Source organism: Tympanuchus pallidicinctus, unplaced genomic scaffold (assembly GCF_026119805.1).
Source record: "Tympanuchus pallidicinctus isolate F22 unplaced genomic scaffold, pur_lepc_1.0 scaffold6, whole genome shotgun sequence".
Classification (NCBI taxonomy): Eukaryota; Metazoa; Chordata; class Aves; order Galliformes; family Phasianidae; genus Tympanuchus; species Tympanuchus pallidicinctus.
Genome location: NW_026294780.1, coordinates 7,468,292 through 7,496,147, shown reverse-complemented (window position 1 = coordinate 7,496,147; position 27,856 = coordinate 7,468,292). Strand labels below are relative to the sequence as shown.

The 27,856-nt window shown below is 35.5% G+C and overlaps 1 protein-coding gene across 1 annotated transcript in view; it reads right to left on the bottom strand.

Moving 5' to 3' along the window:
• OCA2 (OCA2 melanosomal transmembrane protein) overlaps positions 1-27,856 on the bottom strand; it is a 200,479-nt gene that overhangs the window by 59,846 nt on the left and 112,777 nt on the right. The window contains exon 23 of the mRNA XM_052664808.1: positions 18,279-18,372. Coding sequence (XP_052520768.1) covers positions 18,279-18,372 — 94 coding nt within the window. The remainder of the gene's footprint in view (positions 1-18,278; positions 18,373-27,856) is intronic.

Genomic DNA, 27,856 nt, shown 5'->3' with positions numbered 1-27,856 from the left:
CCTCAGCCTCTGAACACCAACCTCTTTTATCCTGGCCATGGAGCGTACAGAGCTTCAGCTCTTTCTATCACCTCCCTATTCAGCCCTTGTCTCCAATACCTGTGTGACACATGGATCTGTGAGCATTCTGGCTCCTGTGACATGGCCATGACATCATAAGGCTGTTGTGATTATCTGGTTCCCATATAGCAATTATGATTGTTCTGTTGAGATCCAAACAACAGATTAATTGGATATTTTGTAAATACTTATTTTTTGTCTTTCTTTTACACCTGTGTTTATTTCCATGAGCATGTTTTTACTGAGATTCATTATAGTGAGTTTAAATCGATTATCCCCACTTCCGCTTGGTTTAAAGAGACTTACAGAGTGAAAATAAAATCTGTTTAATGTCAACATTCTGTATTTTTCTTTCACAAAATCATGTTTTCTTTCTGTTATAAGTTTGCATAAATATTTACAGGACTCTCTTTTTAATATCTACCTATTATTTTATTGAAATGAAAAGATAACTCTGATCACACTACTTTAACCCGTGTTTATCATTTTCAAACGTGCCTTATATTTCCAATTTTTTATTTGCTCCATTCACTACTCATTCTAACAATAATAAATAACATGGTCACATGCAGTAGATCAATGTCTTATGCAGACCAAAATTATTTGTGTATTCCAAAATTCCATAATTTTCTATTCATTTCTAAAAGGGGAGTCATCCAACACCTACCAACATAACTTGCATGTTCTGTAGTTAGGCTTAAAGAATGGCTCTAATATTATTTGAAATTTTAAGATCCCGAATTTAGCAAAAATCTAAGGTATGTAAGTTCTATACCCCCTGATTTTATGATATATAAACACTGGACAAGTAAAGCACATGAGAATCTAACACTTTCCAGCACATTTTCACTGGGCTGCTATATATTTGCATAAAGTATCAGGTCTTTGGCCAATTCAAATACACGCGTACATGTTAGGACAGCTTTTAAAAAATCAGCCAGTAAATGGAAAACCAGTTCTAATCTCAATCACTTTGCTATCACACTTCCTTGATCAAATGTTTGTGAGTTACATAAACAAAACTTTTTATATAAACTCTGACCCATTCTATTAAAATTATGCTTTACAATAGACATTAATTACTTGGTAGAGAAATAGTTCTGTTTTATTTCTATTTAATGAATTTTAAATATGTCCAATTGTCTTGTTTTTGAGTAGATAAAATGCTTTGAGAAATGAGTTGATAAGCTGAAAAAAGTCAGACAGTTTATCTAGAAATATATTAACACCTCCATTAGATTATCTAAGAATGCATCCCCCTTCATTGCTGGTGAAGTAAACATAGGTTATTATTCGACATTCAAGGAACAATGTATGCTTTCATATCAGATTATCATTTTTATGACAGCATCTAGGTAGCAAAACATACGTTGTGGATACCAGCAGGGAACCTTTTCAACTGTGTCCACTAAATTAAAATATATATATTAAACCAGAATGGGCTGATTAGATGTACATTATAGATTATACATGCTAAATCACAAATTCAATATTTATTAAGTTGGCATTAGCAATTGCAACAATGATATAGAAGGAAACAAGCAGATAAGAAAACGAAAGATCAGAAATTTCATTGTTCTTGTACTAAAATTTAAGAGGTTATTCAAGGAGGTCACAGAGCTAAATGTTACTGAATGAATCACTAAAGCCACGAAGAAAAATATTTCAATCATGTATCTAGAGCAACATATAGGCAACAAAAATGAATAAAACTCCACATCGTTTCCAGTGTATGTTTTTGCCCCTGGTCCAGCAAAGTACTTTTAAAAAGTACCACCTGTAACCTTTTGATTTTACTAGAATCATAGAATAGAAATGATCTTAAAGATTATCTAGTTCCAGTTCCTTACTGTGGGTAAGTACACCTCCCACTAAACCAGGTTGCTCAAAACCCCATCCAACCTCTCTTTGAATACTTCTTGGGATGAGGCACCCACAACCTCCCTGGGCAACCTGTTCCACTGCCTTATCACCCTCATAGTGAAGAAATCCTTTCTTATATCTACTCTTATAGTTTAAAGCTACCACTCTTGTCTTTTGCTACATGACCTCTCAAGCTTTCTTGTAGGCCCTTCATGTCGAACGCCACTAGAAGGTCTCCTAGGAGCTTTGTCTTCTCCAGAATGAACAATCCAAATTGTCTCAGACTCTACTTATAGGAGAGGTGCTTTAGCCCTCCAAACATTCTCATGGTCTACCTGTAGGCTCTCTTCAACAGCTCCATACCTTTCTTATGTTGGAGGCTCCAGAGCTGAATGCAGTACTCCAAGTGAGTCTCAGAAGAGAGAAGCAGAGTGGGAGAACCACCTCCTTCAACCTACCAGATGTGCTTCTTCTCATGTACCCAGGATACATTTGGATTTTTGGGCTGCAAATGCACATTGCTGGATCATTGAGCTTCTCCTCAGGGCTGCTTTCAATTTGTTCTTCTCCCAGACTGTATCTGTGCTTGGTATTACCCCATCCCTTATGCAGGACCTTGCACTTGGAAAACCTACTTGAATGCAGTGAGGTTCCCATCGGCCCACCTTTCAAGCCCTTCAAGGTCTCTCTGAATAGCATCTCTTCCCTCCAACCTATCAACCAGACCACACAGCTCATGTAATCAGAAAACTTTCTGATATTGGACTAAATCCCTCTACCTTTGTCACCAACAAAGATGCTAAGTAGCACTAGTCCAAGTACTGATGTTTGAGGAACACTGCTTATCACTAGTAATTGAACCACTGACCACAATTCTTGAATGCAACTATCCAGTCAATTCTTTATTCACAGAGAGGTCCATTCATCAAATCCATGTCTCTCTAGTTCAGAAACAAGGGTGTTGTGCCATCTGAAAACTAGATATGCTAGTGGGCAGCCATGGCACTAGGAACTGTGTCTAATTTTGTACATTGTGTGAATTTGAACTACCGAAACGAAAGTCATACAGTCTACGTGATTAAGCTCATGAGGATATAAGGAAAGATTAGCTTCGGATTTACCTTTGACTTTCAGTAGAGCTTGTGTTGCATATACCCACTGTTAATTTCAGATTATTCCAATTTGTTATTCATTCATTCTTATTCATTGTTTTCATGGTTTTGAAGACAACATGGTAATATTTCTAATTATCTTGGGTTTGATAAAAGCAATCTTCATTGCAGTCAAAATCCAGGAAGCCTTTTGTGATCCTGAACTATACGTAACAAGTCTACTCAGTGGGAAAAGTACAGAACTACCATATTTTATACCATGAAGGCCCTGGGCAATAACCAGATGGTATTTGATTTATTATTCTTGCATGAGGAATTTTTTTGTAATGTTAATGTTAAGTGGCAATGCAATTAATTCAACTCATAACAGCTTTGCCATTGGAATACTCATCTGTATGTTTATAAAGACAGAATGTGTTCCTCTATGAACAAACATCATGCTTTCTTAAATTGTGATTTACAACAAGTATCAGCACAGCACATACATAGCAATAAGAATTCTTTCAGAATACTGTTTCATTTTCAACAGGAACTTATGTGTGTTAACAAATATTTTAGCCATTGTCAATGAAATAATTTATACATAAATAGTCACATTTAGTGGTGAGATTTCCAAAACTTGTGCTCATAACAGGGGTTTAACTAACTCATTTTTCAAAAGTAACACTAGATGGTACTCATGTAAGGAAGAATAATAGATCATTCATTTAGGAACTTAACAAGGGACGTAGAAAGGCAGAAGAAACAACAATTAAAAAAGAAAGGGTGAAAGATGTAAGATCATGAGTCCAATGAAAAAAATATTCTAAGGACATTGGTTTTTTTATACACTAAAAAGGCAAACAGCTGATTTTGCATTTTTTTTGTGCAGCAAAAATTCTTACTAATCACTGTAACATTCAGATCCCCATCATATACATGAACAGACTCAAAGACTGTACAGATAATATCTATCAACAGTGCATGATTGTTAGAGAAGTTATTCTCATACATTGGATAAATGCAAGAGACATAAAAATAGGGCACTTCTCTGAAAGTAGTACCTCCCATTCGATTATGTTAGACTATGACATCAGAGGTGGATGCTGGCGGTATGGCAGGAGTGGCTGAAACTTCCCACCAAAATTCCATTCCATTTTGTTGCCACGTGACAGATGGCAGCAGAAGGGCAGACTGGCATAGAAGTGCAGATAGAGCACAAGTGTGTCACTGAATTCCTCTATGCTGAAAAAATGGCACCACTGATATTTGTCAACACTTGCCAAATGTTGATGGAGACCCAACAGTGGACATGAGTGCAAAGAGGCTGTGGATGATGCATTTCAGCAGTTCCACTGGTGTAGATTTTTACAAAACATGTAATGCAGACTCTTGTTCATCACTGGTAAAAATGCAAAACTGACAATGGTCACTATGTTGAAAAATAGTGTTTTTGTTTCTGAGAATTTGCTCTATTAACTGGTATTATTGTGCTGTTTGCATCTGTTGTAGTTTCTATTATTTTATGCACAATCAACACACCCAAAATTTTCACTGGGATGAGAGCTTTCAAACATATGTGTGGCTAACTAGCAAAGAACTGCATGTTGTTAGCTAAATATAGTTTGGAAGCTAGAAATCCAAAAACAAGTCAGTCTTCCTCTATTTTTACCTTCAAAATACTCTGAACAAATGATGCCTGCTTGCTGCATGCATTATTTCTTATGGTGAAATACAATTATTGTGACTAGCACCCATATACAATCTTCAAAAAGACTAGGATGCTCAGGGAAAGCCACTCAAGATTTTTCCTAGGATAAAATTCAATATATTATTCATATGCTTCATTAGTAAGACAGTTTGGCCACTTAAGCTGAATTTGTATCACATGAAAATAACAATATGATCATTGCAAGGAATGTCTACCTGGAAAAAAAAAAAAAAAGCAATACAAGGAGAGGAGAGCTGCCCAGTCTTGTTGAATCCCACATCCTATGCTGACCTAAGTTTGTAGTACCAGGGAGAGTACCTTCACTTGTGTCCTCAAGGTCTTTCCCCTGTCAACAGCCTCAGAAAGCAGGTGTTTGGCTAAAAAATATCATTATCATTTAAACTCTCCCTATTTATTTAGCTAGATGAATTATAGATTTGAACCTTTCTCAGCCTATTCCTGATGAAAAGTCCTCACCGTTTAATCCGATAGTTGTTCAGAAGCTTGTGAAGTATTTAGTCTTTATCTCTGCTTTTCTCATTATTCTCACACATCTTTATGGGTGAAGAAAACCCTACATAATACTGACCAGGAAATAACAAGGGACGAGATGAATACATAGGAAAGGCAGACCAACATCGAGGATGAAAAGGAGAAAGAGTAGTGAGTTAGAACTCAAAATGAACACAGATGAATGTGTTACATATGTTCTATATTAATACGTTTTTGTCTTAGACATTGCTTATTTTTCTCTTCTGCATTTTTATTTGAAGAATTTTTATAGAGTGCCAGTGTATTCAGAATGAGAGTTTTATGCTGGGATTCAGCTTCAGATTCAGGCGTGTGCATATGTGAGAGTTGGGGTATTTTGTTTTATTTTTGTCTAAGTTCCCACCATGGACAGTGGAAAACCTAGTCAATACAATAAGTAGTGTTTAGAACATGCATGTTTACTGCAGAGTAATACAAGTTACAGATTAGATTTCACTGAGTCTATTGTGAGACAGTCAAACCAGTAGCCTAAACAAAGGCATGAAGTGCTGTTGGAGATGTGAGATTGTCCCATCCAGCTTGCATCTGTCACTTAAGAATGGTCCCACATGGCAGCCCCACAAAAATATGTTAGATACAGGACTAGATAGATATTCCTTTAGGCAAGTGAATAAAAGTTTACATCCCCACTGAAAGATCCAGTGGGAGCTTAGGAAGTTAGCTTATATTACAACAAGTACTATAATTGAAGGTGAATCCCCCTCCTCATTTTTATTCTTGTATTTAGATTTGAGATATTTTTGTCATACGAAGATAACCAGAATATTAATTGTCAAAACAGTACAGTCATTCATTTTTTGTTGTACACTCCTCTGGGATAAAACTAATTCAGAAAATTTAGAGCTTCCATTGGTCAATAGTATCTGAAGACTGCTTTAGAATGGTTTGAAATTTACATTATTGTAAAATTTGTGAGATCTTAATTTACTGCTTTTTCAATATAAGTATTAATTAAAATTTTGAAATCTTAACTTTTCATTAACTGTATCATATTAATGTATGGTTAATTGCTCTCTGCTACTATGTTCTTCATAGACATACATACCACTGTAATTTCCACTAAAAATTGTCAAGATTAATTAATAGTTTCAACATTTGGGTCTCACAAATCTGAAAGCAGTTGGAGTTTTGTGTCATGTACCAATATTTCTTTGTATATATGCTAGAGTGTAGTTTTTTACCTAAGAGCTGTTAATAAATTAACTGTACATATGGCTTATCAAAGGCACAATTTGTATTATTTAGCTTTTGGCCATGGCAGTGTATGGCTACTTTTAGTTTGCTAAGAGAATGGAACTTCCATAAAGTAATTAGTCCCTTCTCAGGATATTCCTTAAAGATGTTAGGACAAGTCTTTACTTTTCCTCTCCACTGCATAGGTGTGATGGGGAATATTTCAAGACAAACAATACAGAATCACAGAATTGTAGGGTTTGGAAGGGACCTCTGGAGATCATCAAGTCCAATCCCTTTTTAAAGCAGATTCCCTATACTAGGTTGCACGGGAAAGCATACAGATGGGTCACAGAATCACAGAATGGTTTGGATTGGAAGGGAACTTTAAGACCATCTAGTTCCAAACCCCCTACTATAGGCAGGAACACCTCCCACCAGATCAGGTTGCTCAAAGCCTCATCCAGCCTGGCCTTGAATGGAGGCCATTCAATCCTGGGCAATCCTGTGCCGGCGTCTCACCACTCTCACAGCAAAGAATTTCTTCCTAATATCTATTCTTAATCTACCACTTCCCCTCAGGTCTTGAATATTTCAGAGAAGGAAAAACTCCACAGCCTCTCTGGACAGCCTGTTCCAGTGCTGTGTCACCTTCACATTAAAAAATTCTTCCTCATGTTCAAATCGAACTTCCTGTGTTGCAGTTTGTGCCTGTGCACCCTTGTCCTGTCACTGTAGACCAGTGAAAAGCATCCGGCCCCATTCAGTTGACTGCCACTCTTTAGCTGTTTATAAGCAATGATAAGATCTCCTCTCAGCCTTCTCTCATACAGGAGATGCTCCAGGTCCCTAATAATCTTTTTTGCCCTCTGCTAGACTCTTTCTAGGAAATAATTTTTGAACTGGGGAGACCAGAATTAGACACATTCTTGCTGAATGGCAGCACAGCCTCCTGGTGCGTCACCTGCTTCATATTATCAGCAAAGTTGATGAGATCAAACTCTATCCCTTCATTCAGGTCATTGATGAAGATGTTGATTGAGATCAGGGGGGTGATGAAGATGTTCAACTGACCCCTGGGGAGCACTGCTAGCTACAAGCCTCCAATTAGACTGTGTCACTGATCACAACCCTCTAAGCTCTGCTAGTCAGCCAGTTCTCAACTCATCACACATCTATCCCACACTTACTAAGCTTCAGCATAAGGATGGTATGGGAGACAGTGTCGAAAGACTTACTGAAGTCAAGGTACATCCACTGCTCTTCCTCCATCTACTCAGCAAGTAATGACTTCATAGACAGCTATCAGGTTGGCCGAAAATGATTTTCCCTTGTTGAAAAGTATTCTATGTTTTTCTTCTTGTTTACAAAATTAGATTAAATTAAATTAAATTAAATTAAATTAAAAAGTAGAAAATCCTGGATTAATGTGACCATGGAGAAAATCTCCAATTTCCATGAGGTAAGGGTTGACCCAAAATGTTATAAACCACACTAAATTCCTTTTAAAATAATATTATGTGAAATTATATAGGCTCACACTCATTGACGTACAGTTTTTCGAATAGTGTCTTATTGCTAAATGTACACCAGATAGTTCAGCATGAAGACAGTGTTCATGTTGGTCAAGCTACACTTCATAGCAGGCTCCCACTGTTCCTTCTCTGCTTCCATTTACAGCTGCCTTCAAGGATAGTTTTCTCTTTCTGGATCTGGATTCTAACATGAAAGAAGCATGAGCATGGGCAGGCTGTGGAGCAGGTTTGCCCTACAAAACAATTTATTTCCACCTCATGCTCAACATAGCCAAATTTCTGCTTAGTTGTGCTTAAGACTTATTTAAAACATCTCTCATTTGCAACACTGATCAAGAACTTTTAGAGCAAGGCAGAGCTTACAACCCAGAGGAAAACAGTAGCAGCCTGAATAAAATCCAGGGAGGCAGTTCACAGAAAATCTGTACATCTTCACACACCTCCAAGTTCAGGTATGGAAGAAGCTGACAAAATCAGGAATTCTGACATGTGAGAAAAGAGGAAGTTTTTCACACAGCCTGCTCTAGTGGTTGGTGACCCTGCACATAGCAGGGGGTTGAAACTACATGATCATTGTGGTCCTTTTCAACCCAGGCCATTCTATGATTCTATGATTCATGAATTATACAGCAAAGCTGCCATAGCCCCAAGGGTACTCGGTGACCATAACTGTATTCTGCCCCCTTCCATTCCCCTACCCAACTCCTCTTCACTCAGCTCATGATCCAGGACCCAGCTTCAGTCCTCTCTGGGGTTTCCACCCAAATATTCTTAATGTGAGAAAACCATGCTCTACCTCAGACAAAAGTGTGCTTTAATAAATGTCACATTTTTTAATACCACCTGCAGTAAAACAAATAAGTAAAAATATAAATAAATCAAAATAGCTGGCCATTTATTTTGAATTTGTCTCTATCAAATAGTCATGGAATTAATATTTTTTATGGCAGTTCATTCTGCATAAATGAAAGTGGCAATTATTTTTAACCTCTAAACTTGGAGAAGGCACATCATCTGTCACTGAACTTTTGAATTTGACATCAATTAAAGTTCTCCCATTAAAAAGAAGTTATTAGAGCAATACAGAGTTATACACAATCAATCTGTCAGAAATGATATTCCTGTGAAATCTTCAAAAAGAAAACCTTTCTGTGCCTAAAAGGCGCAGTTTTTTGGTGGCAGATTTTAACTTTAAAACTAAAGCCTGGGGATCCCAAAATCCCTCCTTCATTCCCATGACAGATATGAGTAATTTTTTTTTCAATAACAATATATTAAAGTAATAAAATGTGATAGACTATGTGTTGTGTAGAAATACTGCTATGATTCACATAATATTACCTACTAGGCCAAATAATTGATGTAGTGGTAGTGGCAAATCTAAAAAGGAGACAAACTAAGCTGCTTTTATTCTCACTGTTTTTATATATGTAAATATATATAAATATATATAAATATATATATATATATGTAAATGTATATATATTCAGCTGTTTTTATATATGTAAATACATAAAATACTATACTTCTATGCCACCTGCAAGCTGATGAAAATGATGCATAGGAATAGCACAATCAACTACTTAACCCAAAGGCTTCAGAATTTAACTGACAGAGACCATGGATTTCAGTGAGTTCTCACTGAAGCAGCAAAAGCAAAGGCCACTGTAAGTCACAAGTTTGTCTTCGGCTCTTCGCCCAGTCACTGTAAATAGCCCTTACTGTAAGTAGCCTTCACTGACATGTAAATAAGAAATACAACAATTTTGGGGGGTGGATTTTTTTTGTGCTTTTGTTAGTTTGATTGTTTTGTTTTTTTTTTAATTTTGCTGACTCCAACTTCTGCTCTTTTGCAACAATTTTGTTCTTTTCCTTCCCATTTTTGATATTCATAACTGTACTCCTCACCTTCTTTCTTTTAACATTCAGTTTACCACTATTACTAGACGTAGACCTCCTAGCTCTTGCTGAGATCACACTTCTCAGATTTAAAAAGCTCCTCATTATGCTTAGAGAAGAATGTAATACAGTCTGTTTTGGAGCGAATTCTCTTCAAGGCATACATATGAAGTTTCACTCCAATGAAATAAAACAGTAAAGAAAGTCTACATTAATAGTTTGTATAGCATTGGTGGAGAAATCAAATTAATTTTTTCAAGCAATCTGGTCAGCCCCTGGGTAAGGCAAATATTCACAGTTTTATAACAAACTAAAATCACAGTTTCTGAATTTGCTTTTCAAAGGGCAAGGACTTAAGCAAAAGGCAATATTTTAGAACATTCTCAGAAGACATACTGTGAGAATAAAAAATGTTGCAAGATCAAGAAAAGCATATGCAGTAGCAGTAATCACTGTCCTTCTGGCAGAAAAAAAAAAAAAAAAAAAAAAAACCATGGGAACAGAGATGAAAAAACTTAAACACAAAATAATGAAAAATATTTCAAAAAATTCATGTTCCATATACAAGAAAATACACAAAGATCTTGGAATATTATCAGGATCATTATTATTAGCTCACTTCTTTACATCTAAGCTATTTGCACTCTCCCGAAGGACCACAGTAAAAATGGCTAATCAAATGCAGGACTTCATCTGACCATCTGAATGACAGAAAACTCAGCTAAGCAGGGCAAGTTAGAGAGATTTTTAAAATAATCTGCCCATTCCAGAAAATGTACCCAAATCAAATTAACTAAGATTAACATTTTGCATTATTTGGTTTTTCACCTTGTATAACAAGCAGCTTTATCAACACAGCCTAGTACACAGCCTAACTGGGAACCATATCTAATAAAAGCAAACCCTTAACTTGTCCATGTGTTACACAACCTGAGATGGCAACAAGAAATTCAGTGCAGCTTCTAGTTTCAAGATACAGTGAGGGAAAATATCAAAAGCTTTGTAAGTTCTACTCTTTGTCAGAGATAGCTAGCAAAACAAGTTGGCAACATGAGGCTAGGCATGATCACCAGTAGAGTAACTAGAAAGAGACTGTAGATACTCTCTTCTCACATGGGGACCTACTCACGGCACTGAAGGCCCCAGCAAACCATTAATTTAGTGATCAGCAACTAAATATGAGGTTGACCATGAGCTAGAACACAGTGGCAGCAGAGACACCAAGACGTGGCCCACATCCTCCTTAACTCTACTGACACTGATGAATTGTCCAGGAAAATAATGCACTGGCCTTTTAAATACAGAAAATCTCTCTTATTTAGTCTCCAAGTTTTGGATTTTCTTTGTTATTATTCTTAGCTACAATCACAACTAGCCTAACAGCATAATTAAGTTATTTATGGAGAGAGTGGTAAGTTGCTGGAGCAGGCTGCCCAGATAGGTTGTGGATGTCCTGTCCTTGGAGGTGTTCAAAGCCAGGTCAGATGGGGCCCTGGGCAGCCTGATTTAGTATCAGATATGAAAGTTGGTGGCTCTGCATGAGAAGAGGGGTTGGAGCTTGATGATCCTCGAGGTCCCTTCCAACCAAAGCTATTCTATGATTCTATGATAATGGTTGCAATGAGAGCAGGGTTGGTCTCTTCTCATTGGCGAAAGGACAAGGGGAAAAGGGGAAGTTGTGCCAGGGGAGATTTAGGTTGGATATCAGAAAAAATTCTTTACAGAAAGGTTTGTTAAGCACTGGAATAGGCTCCCCAGGGAAGTGGTTGAACCACCATCCCTGGATGCATTTAAAAAAAACGTTTGGATGTGGTGCTCAGGGACATGATTTAGCAGAGGGTAGTATGGTTTGGCTGCAGTTGGACTTGATGATATTGAAGGCCTTTTCCAACTGAGAAATTCTATGATTCTATGATATGCATGAACTTCATTTTGTGTATTTAATCATTTCACAAAAGTACAGTTACCTCAACACAAAAGCGAAAACTGCTGGAAAAGTGATATTTTCATCTGATCTCAGACTGTATTAGTAGGAGTAAAATATAAAACCTCATGATCAGACATATTAGAACAAGGAGTTTTATTTAAATTCCATCTAACAATGAAAAAATGTTCCCTGCAGATTTTTCAAACATTTTCATTCAAGTTTTTCTTTGATTTCTATTTAAAGAGACACTGAAGAAGCACTACACTCTTCTTTGGAACAGACATGCTGATTTCCAAATCAACTTTTTAGCACAAATCATAATTTGCAAATAAAATCTTGTGTTTTGAAGGTGGTTTTTACAGAAAGGCTCCTGAATTATGATGCTATTCATTAAAAAAGATTGGCTTGGGGAAGAGCTTTAGGAAACTTTACACCCAACTAAGGGCAACAAGATTTTTCTTCTCTTCAGCTTTCTTTGCAGATTAACAAAAAATATAAAAGTAAAAAATATGACTATTAAGCAAAACAAATCAGTCTATATAATTCTTACTGCAATGTTTACTTATGTAATACCAATTATAGCTCTGTAAATTGAAGGAGTAATTAATTATATCATATGTAATTGTCATATGCAAAAAAATCATCTACAAAAACAACAGCATAAAAGTTGAAGTGAAAAGAAAAAATAAAATATATTAAGCCTTCCATAAATGCTGATCTAAGGCAATAGTGACCTTTTCCTTCATAATTTTGTTTATAATCACCATTCTAGAAGGGATCATTTTTCATTTTGGACTGTTAGGACAGAAAAGTAAAAAAAGTGAAAAAAAAGTGGTTTCTTATATGTAAATTGAAATACAAAACCATGCAGGAAGCTAACTGTAGATTAGCTACAGGAATGACTCTATCCTGATGCACAACTGATTTCACTCCTTCTTCACCATTCATCTGTATGTCACCACTTAATAAATTTCACAATTCAACACAAAGGTAGTAGAGAACAAGGCTAAGACATGACTGGGGGAAGAATAAGAAACTAGGAGTAAAAGTGTGACATCTTGCTTGGTGTTAATATCAGCACAAGAAGCCATGAGCAGTCTCTAACTTGTGTCAGCTCCAACCTGAAATGAGACCCAGGCACGCAAAGGCATCTCATCGTTTCTTCTCCCTCTCTACCTCTCCTCCCCTTACCTCCTCCCTTTGGTTCTATGGGAAAGAAACACAAATACAAATTCTAAATTGGAGATGCAGCACACTCCAGCCCATTTCTCAAACTGGAAGACTTGTCAACAAGGACAAAGTTAAGTACAGTGCTACCTCATGTCTAAATGGAGATAAAGAAGCTTGAAAGTGGAAAAGGCAGATATTACTTCCACGAATGTACCCTCTGGCAATAAAATAGTATGCATGTGCCTGGAGAATGAGTGACCAATAATAAATTAAATCATCGCAATTGCTTTCTTAAAATCTTTGTAAAAAATCTTAGAGAATGATACAATCATATTTCATAAACCACAGAAGAAAAACACTATTTAAAAAAATAATAGTAATAATATCTGAGTAACATTGTGTTTACTGATGTAATGATCTAAAAATAATGTGAAGTATTTAAATTTAATTTCGTTTATGGAGGCTAGTTTGCAAATCCAAAGACTTCACAGCAGAGAAGCAAGACCACTATTTGTATGTTCGCAGAGCAAAGAATTCAAAGATATTGACTCTCATTAGAAGGTACACAATTACGTTTAGTTCCATTCAAAAACTCATTATACAGATAAATCCTATTTCAAGTTGGAAAAGAAAATATTCTCCTATGTAAGGGTTCAAAATCCTATGTTTTCCTTTTTTTTTTCCTAAAATATAAACATACCTAAGTACAAATCAAAAGATATATTTATTTAAAAAAAAACAAAACACCTAATAACTCAGGAATTATCCTTAAAATTATTTGTACCACACTAATGCAAAAATACTTTCTTACATGGGCTATGCAGCTATTTAAAATTAGCAACATTCAATTTAATAATTGCCTTGCTTGTGCATGTCAGTGTTGCATTTGCTTGTTTGAGAGAATTTGTTTGGCCAGTGCTGACAATTCCTAGCATGGTACAGAGTGTTAAAATCTAAATAACATTTGTTAAACTCAATTCCCTAGGTCTAGTAATAAGGAGAGCATTTTCACGTGCAATAGGGTTTTAAGTATATGTTTTCCATATTTCAAAGAAAGCTTCTAATGTTTCCCATATGCACCTTAAGAAAACAAGACAAAGATGATAAAATGTGACGAATAAACCTTAAATACATGGATTCTTTTAGAGAAAGAAGTCTTACAAACCAAAAGTTGTAAAATATTAGAAGTTGCACAAGTTGAAATTGTTCATTAACATGTTTGTTGAGAGGGGCTGGCTCAAGTGTGGCATCTGTACTTAAGAGAATTCAGTTGTAATGTCAAATATCAACATTTATTACCCATTTAACCCACTACTCTTCCTTACTGAAATGGGATTGAGCTAACCTGTGTGTCTTACTCATTAATCTTTCCTCAGCAATTCCTCAATGAATTTGGGTTGGATACTTTAAGCATCCTGAAATCCCATTTCCTGAAGCTGCACAGCTGGTCAGAAAGCCCACAGGTGAATTGTGTACAACTGTTTGAATATCATCTTGCTTGACTAAAGTCTCAACCATCAAAATCTACACTTAAGGTAACAGAGCTGGTTTTATTCTGATCGGAATCAGTCTTGAAACAAACAGTGTTTGGCATAGAATGGTGTTAATAACAATGAAAAGGGGAAAATGACACTAAATGAATTAGAACGCAGAAAACTAATGCTATCTAACACATCATTGAGTAAAGACATTTGTATGACTTTACAGAGCCCAATGGTTTCTTTAAAAATGCTATTTTTAATAAGTTGCGTAAATAGGTTACACAGGGGGTAGCAAAGAACACGAAATTTGCCCTCCCATGTGCATGAATGATAGCCCTCAAAAGCACTGTTTCACAGTCTTTATGGGTGAATGCTCTCAAGCAGGGATAAATGAGATATCCTACAGTCAATATTTTTGCTGTGAATATCTCCCAACACAAATCCTATGATGAAAACAAACTTGTTAGGAAGCTATTATCAGAAACCAATATCTTCTGACACTTTCACATTATTGCTACTCCCAGTGAAAACAGAGAATAGCAGTTTAGCTCCTCAGATACCATATAAAGAGAAAGCAAAGACAGAAAAATGATAAACCTAAAAATATGCACAATGTTTTCAGGATCATGTCCAGTTAACCTTAGCATTATAATCTCAGGTAGGACCCCCAGGCTCATACCCTCTTCCTCTGGACAGACTGATTTCCTCATGTATCAAATAATCTCTCCCATATACTCATTGCACTACATGGTTATCCAGTTCATTTTTCCTTACCTATATATTCTACACAATGACATATTCACAGTCAGACAAAATTTGCTTTAAATAAAATTAAAGCATTTAACATAACCCTCACTTTCTTTTCCTGCCCTATAGCTTGAGCATTTATCTGTTTTGTTTTTTAAATTATGTTATGTATCAAAGACATACAGTGGTGATTGATATTGTATTGCAGTAAGATGAGGGAACATGACTTATACCGTGTTTGAAATACTTTGTAAATGTACAAGATAATAAATGCATTTCTTAAAGAGAATATTAAAAATCAAGCTGGAAATTTTATCAGCATGTAGAAACAGATAATTAGAAGTCCTACAGCAGTGAGTACTCATTATGTAGTACTCAGTAATGAAGTCGGAAACAAAGTTTTTATTAGTAACAGAAATAATTCTAAGGGCCATTTTCACATTCCATTGGGTAGATTGGCCAAGTGTAATGCTGTATCACAGACTCAGAGATATATCAGTAAAAATGAAACGCTAATATGAAACATAGCATCTTGATTAGAAGACTTATCTTCAATGTTCTTTCTTTTTTGTTATGTCTGAAGAAGATGAAAATTTCTCTCTACTGTATTCTTAATAGATGCAAAATCCAATGTTAACCTCTGAAAATTGTCCAGGCAGGATGTCTATGCTGTTCTGATCTGACAGTTTGTTAAGACAAATAGTACCACTCTACATTCAGAGCTTTCCTTTATGTTAAATTGTCTTTTTTTTTTTTTTTTTTTTTTTTTTTATGATTGTGTCTTTAATAACCAGACTAAAAATCACACTATGAATATTATTTTTCTTTGCCTTCTGCTTACTGTTTGTGCTGTCAATGAGCAATTACCTAATAACAAATTTGATGTTTTCTACAGGATCAAGCCATACAAAATTGTTTCTCTCCAGAAGCACACTCATTTGTTTGCTCTGACATTTACCTTGACCAAGCAGGTGACCCACCACTCACTATCACCTTTTCCAAACCTTACTATTATTTTTATTTTTACACTTAATATCTTTCTTTGTGTTGATCTTCTAATTCACTTAATAGATTATATATCACATAATTCCCCTTTTATTTCTGCCTTCTGATGATATAATGTTTAGAAACTCAACATATGGGGGAAAAAGAACTGAAGGAGTCAGAGCAGAGGGAGAAGAGATATACCCACACTCTGTGATGGGAAATAACAGGAAATGTGAATCAATCTTCAGTTTAACAGTGAACAGTAAATTAAGCAAGAATTTGAAATGGTGCAATTAAACAAAAACAACACAACAATAACAACAACAACAAAAAAGCAAATAGCTCTGTACTTCATATTTCATCTTATCTTTGCAATACAGGAAAACAGAGTAAGAGGACTGTGCCTGAAGAACTTCCAAATTACTAAAATGATAATGAAAATTTCAAGTACAAACAAGATTTTTCAAGAGGAAAGATTAAAGAACATTAATATAGTTTTATGAAACACTTTCCAAGGTGGAAGAGGAGAGTAATTTAGTTGAATTGATACAAGTACATCAGGGAGCCCTGAACATGGGTTGTGAAATCTGGGGCAAAAAAAAAAAAGAAGAAATGCAGAAAATAGTCACTCTGTGCTTTGAGAATGCCTTCATGAATAAAGGGAAGATCAAAATCCTCAAGGGATAAATGTAACATGTCTTAGTGCCAGAAGTTGTACCAGAGGAGGTTTAGGTTGAACATTAGGAAAAACTTTTTCTCTCAGAGAGTGGTCAGGCACTGGAATGGCTGCTCAGGGAGGTGATGGAGTCAATGTCCCTCGCAGTGTTCAAGAGGTGCCTGGACAAGGAGCTACAAGATATGGGTTAGTAGCTTGTGGTACTAATAGGAATGGGAGGGTGGTTGGACTAGATGATCTTGCAGGTCGTTTCCAACCTTGCTATTCTATGATTCTATGATTCTATGACATGCCTCCAAATAGACTGAACTGGAGAACATTTGACAAATACTTTCTTAAGGCAAATTATGAAGAAGCACATTTAACTACCTGCTCAATGACTGAGACGCCAGCAAAAGTGGGGTTTTACTTTCTTTTTGCTAATTCCACTACTACATTTCTGTGATCACTCTGGATTCAATTCTCGCATCCTTCCTCACAATCCTAGAATCACCAAAGTTAGAAAAGTCCTATAAGATCATACAGTCCAACTGTCCACCTATCACCAATATATTCCACTAAACCATGTCCCACAGTACAACATTGAAACATTTCTTGAACATCTCTAGGGACAGTGAGTCCACCATATCTCTGGACAGACTATTACAGTGCTTAACCACTTTCTTGGAGCAGTATTTCCTAATGTCCAACCTGAACCTCCGCTGAAGAAACTTAATATTAAAAGCAAATTACATCCTAAAATGACAGATTGAATATCTGTGAAATATGAGCAGAGCAGCCCCAAACAACACCATTATTGTTTTATCACCATCTTTTGTTGTTTATAAATCCAAGTCTGTTATTTATCAGTTTGTATTATGTAAGACTGTAATGCAGTATCAAAGGTCCTGAAAATCAAGCATTTGATTTGAAGGGTATTCTGTCTTTCTAAAATATACTATCAGAGGGCTATGGGAAGAGAGTTAAAGTGTGCTGTAAGCATTATCTTATCACTGGCTCTTTTCCAGACATTCCCATATGATTAATCACATTAGTCAAAAAGGTTTGAAGGCTCTGAGATAAACAATAGAAAGGAAAGCTAATAGAGAATATGAACTAAAATAAAGAAAATTGTGAAGAAAAACTGGAGTGTTGAAGATAAGATTGAGGGTAATCAAAGCAGGGATTTCTGAAGTTTAGTTTCTCCTGGGGTTTCCACCACACGTTATCACAACATCTTTATACATTCTATCCACATTAAATAAAAACTATGTGATCAGACTCCTGCTCACAATTCAGTGGCCAAAACCTGTCAGAAAAGCAGGTCTATTTAACAGACTTTTCCCACTTATTTTCTCACTGGAGGCTCAATTGTTTGCATGAAGAAAGTAAAAGACAGATTTAAATAGAAAAGTTTAAAAGTTTACCTGAAGAATTCCATGAAGGAGAAGCCATAGCCATGCTGTTCAGCAATTCCTGCACAAACAACGTTTGCAGATGCTCCAATCAGTGTTCCATTGCCTGCCATTCAGAAGACAGATAGTGGCTTAAAGATATGCTCTGTTTCTTACACTTATGCTGTCTATTCTGTGCTGAAGTCCCTAGATGTACTAGCTGGAAAAGAAAAATGAATTTCTGTTGGATAGACTTGAAAAGAAACACACAGACAGTATCTCTACATCCTAGAAATAGCTTCAGCCTGGTGCCATTCTCAGGTTCTACATAAAATAGGAAAACAGGGAAGGAAGATAAAATCAATCTAACTTCAAAGTAACACTAGGGACTTGAATTCAGATAAACCTGCTGATTTTTTTGCTGTTGTTTTATATATGAAAAGATTCCATCAGATGAGTTGAAAACAAAGGATGAAATAATACAGGAAAGAAAACAGAATTTTGCAATAATATCTTCAGCAAACATTAGGGGATTTTATGAAAAAATGGATGCCTTCTTTCCCCACATAGTAATGACACTTACAAATGAGTCTTTTATATATACATACAATTAGGATAATTAGTTGCTGGTTGAATTGTATAGCTTTTTTTTTTTTTTCTCATAAGTAAAAATCTGGAGACTGGAAGACAAACACCTGTCTGTTGAATTAAAAAAGATCATATAAAGTTTATTTGCCAAACTACAGCAGTTCTTTCTAACATGGAAGGAATACACTTTACTCACCGAACGTCAACAAATTACATTATACAGGCCCTCTTATGACATGTACATGCAAAAGGAAAATAATATCATTTTTATAAAGTGCATCAATCCTCTTGAAAGAACTATATACCTTTTTTTTTTTTTTTTTTTTTTTTTTAAATTCTAAGCTGTTGCCAGTAACTAATTCACTCCTGTGTTTTCTCTAAACTTTCAACAGTTACAACATGAAGTTAGGCATTCAAGGCTCAGAAGGACTGACTCATTTTCTATAGCTCTCCCCTGAGTCATACCTTAGACTTAAGAAAAGTTGTACACTTCACTTCCACATATCAGATGTCTTCATCAAATAATTCTGCTCTAAATCATGAATCGGGAAGTAACAATGACTCCTATATTCTGTTGTTTCATTAAAATTTTGAAAAAAAAAAAGAGAAAACTATCTGAAAGATTTTTTTCTTTTATACTGTAGCAAGTCACCTCTTTTGTTATACATCTATAAATAAAATATCCTTTGTTCTAAGCATAAGTCTTCATGTGTTTGACTATCAAAGGCTTACAGTTACTCTTCTCATTTTGGCCTTGTTAAACATGATTGCTCAGTGGAGATACTTGTAGTTTGAGAAAAAAATTCTCAGGAGAGGTAATTAAAGCTACAGTTAATTGTTTTGACCTAGTAAATGCTTCAGGTTACCCAGATCTCAGTTTACCAAAGAATCCATCAAATTAAGGCAAAAGTAAGATTACCCTAAGTATTCAAACATGAGACATATACATTTCCTGGAGATAAGGAAAATATCCTCCCATGTCCCCAGCTCTGAACAGATATTTTATTTCGTCTTCTTTTTTTTCCCTATTCCTATTTTTTCTTCTCTACCAGGAACAATGCTAGGTGAAGAGCTTCCTACTTGCTTAAAACCTTTTAAGGTTTTAACTTTGCAAAGAAACTGAGTGCAACAGTCCTTTCTGTCTCTAAAGAGCTCTCCTGACATTAGTGCGAATGCTCGTCAGTAAAAGAGTATATCCCTACAGATCATAAAAACATTGTAGAGCACTCTTGTAAGAGTAACAAGAGGCTACTTGTGACCTAATTTTCATATCACACAGAATGATTCACTACATGTCATCACAAGTGTGGTGATAAGAAATGATCTATCTTCCTAGTGGCCAGAAATGTTTAAAAAACAGTGCCTAGAGCAGTACTGGTCATAAGAAACAACACAGCTTATTTACTCTGTCCTGTCTGGCTCAAAGCGTATTTTAGTTAATATATGCTCAGAGATATGAAATAGAACTTAATCAGAATTCTTGTTAGGCTTTCACATAAGAAAGGCAAAACACAAAGCATGTGGCTTAATACACAACCAGAGCAAATTAAAACAGCTGAAGTTATTAGAAGAGCAAAACAGAAATACTTCAAGAATTTTCAGTTCCACTACTAATTATTAGTCTACATTCTCCCAACATTTTGTAAGAGTCTGCTCTACATGTAGCAAAATCAGATTTCACCATCAGAATAATTTTATTGTAGACAAGGAATATACCTCTGGCTTCAAATTAAAGGAGCAGGACTGAAATTATACTTTTCCCATGGCTGTGACTAGATACAGCCAGGATTTCCAAACACACAGTCTTCCATACTGTACAGGAGCTACTGTAGAGCATTCAGATAATGAGGTATTATGGAAAGAGCTTCTGCATCACCACTGCATTGATTTCCCCGAGTAGAAGTCACTAGAGGAGAAATCGTGTCTTTAAGGTTATCTGAAAAAGTAGTATTTCTTTTTCATTTGTTCAGACTGTGTGAGCAGTTTAATTAGGTATTAGTTACTCATGCTTCAAAGAACTGCACTGAAATTATCAACCAAGACAAACTTTTGTTTCTCCTCCAGGAACATCCGTCTTAAAGACAGGCATTAAACTCAGCAGTGAAACAGTGACACTGTGTCCTCTGAATCACAGAAAAGTCAAGACTAGATAGATGTAAATGGGATCCTATGTACATTAAATTTGTTCAAATTGACGCAAATGAAGAGCAAGCATTTTCTAGCATTTCACAGAATCTTTATTTCATCATCATATCATCTTCAGCCTTAAGAATAATTAACATTAAAACACATAGTGAAGGCTCTTATTTAATTATTTGTATGCTCAAGCTATAATTGCACACCAGTGAATTTATCAAAAAACACCAGTTTTGATGACTCCTACTGTAACTCATCCTTTATCACAACACATATACTTACCAAGAATTTATATTCCTTACAGTTACATAAATGCAATATTTCTAATATCAATAGAAGGTGATATGTTTGAGGTAAGACATATAGTATCTTTCAATACTTATTCTACCTTTTTTTTTTTCTTGGTACACTGCAGGCATCCTTTTAATGCCAATTATGCTTAACAATTCATAACCATGAAATCAAGAGAACCTTCCTTCTTAATGCAAGAGAAAAAAGAAACATGTTTGATGTGTGATCTCAGAAGTATTCAGACATCTTTAAAGTGAGGACACTATCTACACAACAGAGAATAAAATGGCAGAGGAATCCTTATGGATCATGCTCATTTTTTCACGTACCTACCCTAGCTTTGCACAACCACTGCAGAAGCATAATAGAAGGTCTTCTACTATTTCTGCCCAGAAGCAGAGATAAAAAATTTTATTTTCTCACAGGAAATTACTCTGAATATCTTAAAAGAATGCAAAATTAACTTCAAGTATAAGAAAGTATTCAACAGTTTCAATTAAAAATAAATTCATGAAGAAATATTTGAAAGCAAAGCCCACATTTAAAAATGTGATCTTCCATATTCATCTAACTTAGAGATAAAAGCAGAAAGCTCTTGAGAAGGTTACTTAAGACTGATTTGATACCTGCCGTATCCAAAAGCCCTGCTTTTTCCAGACTTCTTCTCCACTCAGTATTATTATTTATCATTGCCCTCCACTACATCACTACTTTTAAGATTGCTAAATTCAAGCCCCATACCTAGTGCACCTGCCTGAGCTCAGCCAGCCTCTGCTTTAACAGAGTTCATCTACATGATTATACTCTGCAATGCACTGAAAATCACTGTTGGGAGAATTTAAGAGTCTTTTCAAAAGTTGGGGCTGGAAAGCTGGGAAAGAATCATAACAAGAAAAGGGAGACAGTTTACATCAATAATGTTTCCTCTTACTTTAAATCTTTTTCTCATTGTGTTACTTGGCAGCAACACATATGTTGCATCTAAATACCACTGGTTTTTAGAAGCATCTTTGGAATTGCTCTCTCAAGAGCAAGCCTAGCCTTTTTGTCTGCTGCATTCCTAATATGTTTGCCTGGAGAATTACTTTTAAAGTGTCTAGCAGGATTCAGTGTTCATTACTGAAAGGACTGAGAAATCCAAGGGAATTTTAAAAAGCTATTTTGCCTGGCATGGGGGAAAAAAAAAAAAAAAAAAAAAAAAAAAAAAGTATCATAAAGATGGGTTCTCAAAATACAAATGAGCTAGTATCTTGTGCAACAGCAATTTTTAAAGGGGATAGATTATGGAGATTTTTTGCTTTCTTCTGAGCCTCACACACCACTTCTCAACCTGAACTAGCCAATAGACTTTCTGCATTTTCTCATCCCTGTATCTCTGGTTGCCTATCGCCACAGAAAAAGACTACACAATTTTCATATCAAGTACTGAACAAAGGCTGTTATTTAGCAGTGTACCAGGAGAGAAAAGTGTTTATTATTTTTCTGAAATCCAATTATTTCAACAGCAAACATGAAACTCAGTATCCTGCAGCCACAATAAAAGACAGACAAGCCACAAAGTAGGTTTGCCCCAGCCTTGGGAAACCATCTGTGTAAGCCACAGCTTTATGTAGGGATATCTCTTTGTGCAGCTTTGTTCCAGTCAAGTGCTCTCACTTCAAAACCAAGAGTTAACTACAGAACCATTAATAATTTTTTCTCATCCCTGTTTTTTGATGTAATCGATCTCTACTATTAAAGTGTCTATCCATAACTTATTTAAGAAAGCCAGCTCCTTTCCTCCTATCAATTTTCAAAAGAAAATGCTGTGCACTCTCCTATGCACTTTATATAGTTAGCCATAGGTAGACTGATCTGTGCGCCTTCTATACCATAGAATATGTCATTTCTCTACTGGAAACATGATTCAAACAAATACAATAAATCTGTCTACAGAACTGAACACGGAACAGTTATGGTTTTGATTAGCCTTGCAAGATACAACCCTCACAGCTTTCACAAATTTTGTATTTTACACAAATCTGATCCACATTTGCCTCACTAAACAGAGACATTTATGTTAATCTCTTAAGCGCGTACAACTCCTGAGTATCTTCTAATTTTTTTAATGTGTAAAAATTTACAAGCTCTGGATAATCAAACTTTGCAGTCAAAAAAGAATTACAGAATCAAGGCTAATTAAACCACTGCTAATCTTCACAATAACCAGGAACCTCAGCTCATAAGCAGTAAGAAAGAAAAGGTCTGCATGAACTCAGCAAACAGTCTTCAATCATAAGATAGTAACTATTTTTTTTTAATTTTACCTATTTGGAAATATTTTGAAAGGGATATTTCTGTTGAAATGTCTACATAATAAATTCATAGGGTAAACATTGAAGGTGAATCAAAGTCTTAACTTACTCAAAGTGTTAACTGACCTGACCATTCAATTCAACACCTAAAATAAAGTGAACCTTACCCTCTTCTACTACCACTATTTTACCACCAGCAGAACAGTTACTGTAAGTATTTGTGAGTGCTATTCAACTTTCATTACTTTATTTTTCAAAGAAAGGAAAAGGTGAAACTTAAATTTTCTGTCTTCTACCAGAAGTGTGTAATAAGCAAGACAGGTTGCTGAACATCCTGCACTTGTTATGTTAATGAGCTACATGAATCCATAGTCTTCTTTCAAATTAAGATATCTGCAGAAGAGACATAAAATACAAGTTCACCATAGCCATCTGCCTCCTCAAAGTCAGCTTAACTCACATAGGGTAAATATTTTAGACTTAAATATTCTAAAAGTCTAAGCTCTGCTACTCAATTCCTTCATGCCCTGAAAAATATATTCAATTAGGTTAAATTTAAAACCTTCAATGCTGCATATAAACCCCAGTTTACTCATTTTATTCTCTGATTTTTACATTCAGAAGTTAACTGTTCCATTCCACAGCTTCTTCACGTGGACCAAACACTGAAAAACCATTTTCTGAATAGTCCTCTGGAATAAAAGGCAATTATTGAACTTTATGACTTATTTTTGAGTTGAGCAGAACAAGATAATATTACTCAAAATTAAATGAATGTCTCTCCATTAAGTTATTTTAATGTTCAGCAGCTTAAAATTCAGATTTCTACTTAACGTAAATTGACTTTCAACTGAAGCCTAGCTTTTATGTTTTGCTATCACAGAATCACAGAATGGTTAAGGTTAGAAGGGACCACTTGGTATCATCTAGTAAGACCCATTGCTTCGAGCAGTGTCATCTAGCGCACACTGCTATGGATCAAGTGCCTTGTTTAAAATACTTTGACAACTCCTGTTGAGTGCCTCTTTTCACTTTAGGTGTGTTAACAGCAATTGTGCTGCAGATATTTTATAATATGCGTTTAAGTGATATATATCCAGGACACAATTACAACTTTCTTTAGTGTCATAGAGAGTGTTTGATGGTGCAATCTGATTCATCACTTTGAATTAATTATATTGCAGACTCAGATTTCTTTTCCTCCTCTCTTTTGGATTACCAAACACAGTTGCAAGCAGCATCATTTTGTTCCTTTTCCAAAAAAGAGTTTACTATCTGTAAAGTGTCTGCTGTGGTAAGAAAGATAGAACAGCATTATCTTCTGCACCTAGAGTTTCAGAGCTTGCTGTAGCTTTCTTGTCTTGTTCTATGTGATAGCCTGAATGCTATCCTCCAACTGAATATACCTCTTCTGATAGCACTGCACCGTTTGTATTATTATATTGTGGTGACTCACCAATACAACATCATGAGTTTAAATATTCTATATTATTCTGAAAAAAAAAAAAAAAGGCCAATATTTCCAAGAAGGATGCTCTGTAGTTTTCAGGTTTTTCATAAACAAGTGCACTAGGCAAGTAAATAAAATTAAACAAATCTCTGTATATTATTTGTAGGAGTCTCCAATGTCACCGCTGATCATTATCTTTCCTCTAATTTGCAGAACTCTATCACAAACAATCACTTTACACAGATTACAAAGACAGCAGAAGAATTTCAAATTTATCAGTATGAATTGAATTCTGCATATTATACAGATTCTCATCCTTTCCATTTTAGAATCCAAGATTTACCATCTGAACTATAAATTCTCATCAGTATAGGTGACATAGAACATAATCTTTTACCCCATATACTTCATATTTTACTCTTAATAACATACATCCATCTACATATATATATATGTCTGCCAAGTTATCTTTTCAAACTTGGAAAAATGGCCATGCTAAGAAAAATTGATAGGTTCAATATGGTTTTTGATTCTTTATTAGCTCAGTGTCATAAACCTAAGCAGGTCTCTGATATTTCCTTAATACAGACAATGATATGCTTGCCAAGTGGACTCATAGGGTTTTAGCTGTTTTTCTATTTGACATTCACAGCTTTCTTTTCTATCTCTTTCACGCCAATGAGGATTATCTTCAGAAATCTTAAAAGATTAGAGGATCTCCTTCAGCTCTGATAATGAGCTTGGTTTTCACATCAAGGACTTTATGGTACCGCTGAGCTTTAAAGCAGGACTTCATACTGAAAAAGTATGAAAATGTCCCAGAGTTTGAATGTTAAGGGGAAAAAAAAAAAACAAAAACAAAAACAACTGTGCTTGGATTTTTATAGAAAGTTGCAGTTCTTGGCTGTTCTAGAAAACAGCATGAGCTGCCTTGTCCAGCCTGACCTTGGCTGTCTCCATGGATGGGCAATCACTGCTTCTCTGAGCAACCGCTTCCAGTGCTTCACTACTCTTATTGTAAAAAACCTTTTCCTTATATCCAGTCTGAATCTTCCCTCCCTTTTAGTTTGAATCCTTTTTTGTTTGTTTGTTTCACTTTTACAAATATATTTTTAATACATCATGAAAAAAAGAAATAGATAACAAGGCAAACAAATGCCACATATATCAAATGTACAGAAGTCCTTCAAGCAATGTCTTAGCTATAAACTTCTTCAGGTCAGAAAATAATTTTGTTTACACAATTGAAATTAAAAATAGGTATATTTCTGATCATGCACTTACACACTGAGTTGAATTCATGTTTCTCGTTATTTTAAAACTTATAAGGCAGTAGAAGCAATGTGATTAAAGCTCCTCTCACTCTGAAATTGCTGAAACTAGCAATTTCCATTTATCCTCCAGAATTTCAGAGCAGCATTCCCTACATGTTATTGGAAAGACCACATACAGTTCAGTCTCAAGAGATGCCATAATTTCATCATATACTGGAATAGGAAGCATTAATGAATAAAGCTTTATTCAATGTCCTCTCCTGTGAAATAAATATGAATGCAGATTTGTCAGAGCACCACAGAAAATAATTGAAGTTATTTCTTTGTTTCCTTCAGTTTCTTTCAAATTTCTTGTTTTCTTTCCCCTTTGCTCTTTTCAAAGTATAATTGAATTACTATCAGATACTGCAGAAAAAGCTATGTGAGCAATACAATTTTTCCAGCTATTACTTAGTCACCCTGACAGTAAATGTCCAGACAGACATGAGCTAATGGGGTCAATCAACATTCAGAAGAATTGACAAATAAAAAGGCCCCAAACTCTGAATTAATTTGCTCTAATTTTGGACATCCCTCTCAGCTCTTGAAGTTCTGCATGCTAAGGATTCCTATCTACTCTGCAAAGAACATCTGACATTTTCAGTGTATGGGTAAACATCTGCCTCCTGGAAGTGCCACACTCTCCAGCACCAAATGGGAGCCTGGGGCCGCCAAACTCTGAATTCACAACTTCATTAAAGTTCCTAAAGATAGCTGGAACAAATATAAGTGTAAATTTGCAGAACTAGATTTCCTGATGGCTTACCATGTTTTTATTTCAGATGCATAAGGCTAACCCCACCTGACAGAAAACTTCTGCCAGAATGGAACTACAAACTCTGAGGAAGACCCAGAAATTTCAAAATTCTGACCACCTCCCCAGGAATTGCCAATGGCTGACATTGTTCTTGGCTTTCTTGATTAAAAAACAGAATTTTTCCTTCCTTCTCACTTCCAGATATAGATTTTATAAGTGCAAGGAGCATCTATATTATTTTTGGTTACACCTTGTGTCTGAACTTCATGCCATAAAAGAGAGAAATTTAATAGAAGCATCTTTCTTTTGGGAGACGGTGTTGAAAGATCACAGCAGCGTGGCAGTTATATTGGCAAAGGTCTCACCATCTTACTTGAGACTTATTCAGTCCTTTCATTTCCAGAACAACAGCTATAGCAATGAAAGAAAATTACAGTCTTTTCTCATCCCATCATCTTCTAAACCAGTAGCTGACTGTGCGCTTTGAGGCAGCAGAAAAAAGTAACAGCACCACTGGAAATTTTTCAGTTTCATGGCATTTTCTCATACAGGCACAAAAGATGATGTTCTCTTCATGGACACATAAGCAAGCATAGTGCAGTGCTCACCCTGAACCCCAGAAACACTATCCAACTTTTTCTGAAGCTCTTCAATATGCAGCAAACAACTATTTACGATATCTATACCTTTAATGTATTATTTAATCAGATTCTTCTATGGAAAGTCTTGCTTGCTATATTCCTTTGGTTGCATAAGGAATAATAAGGTCCAATCTTTTGCCT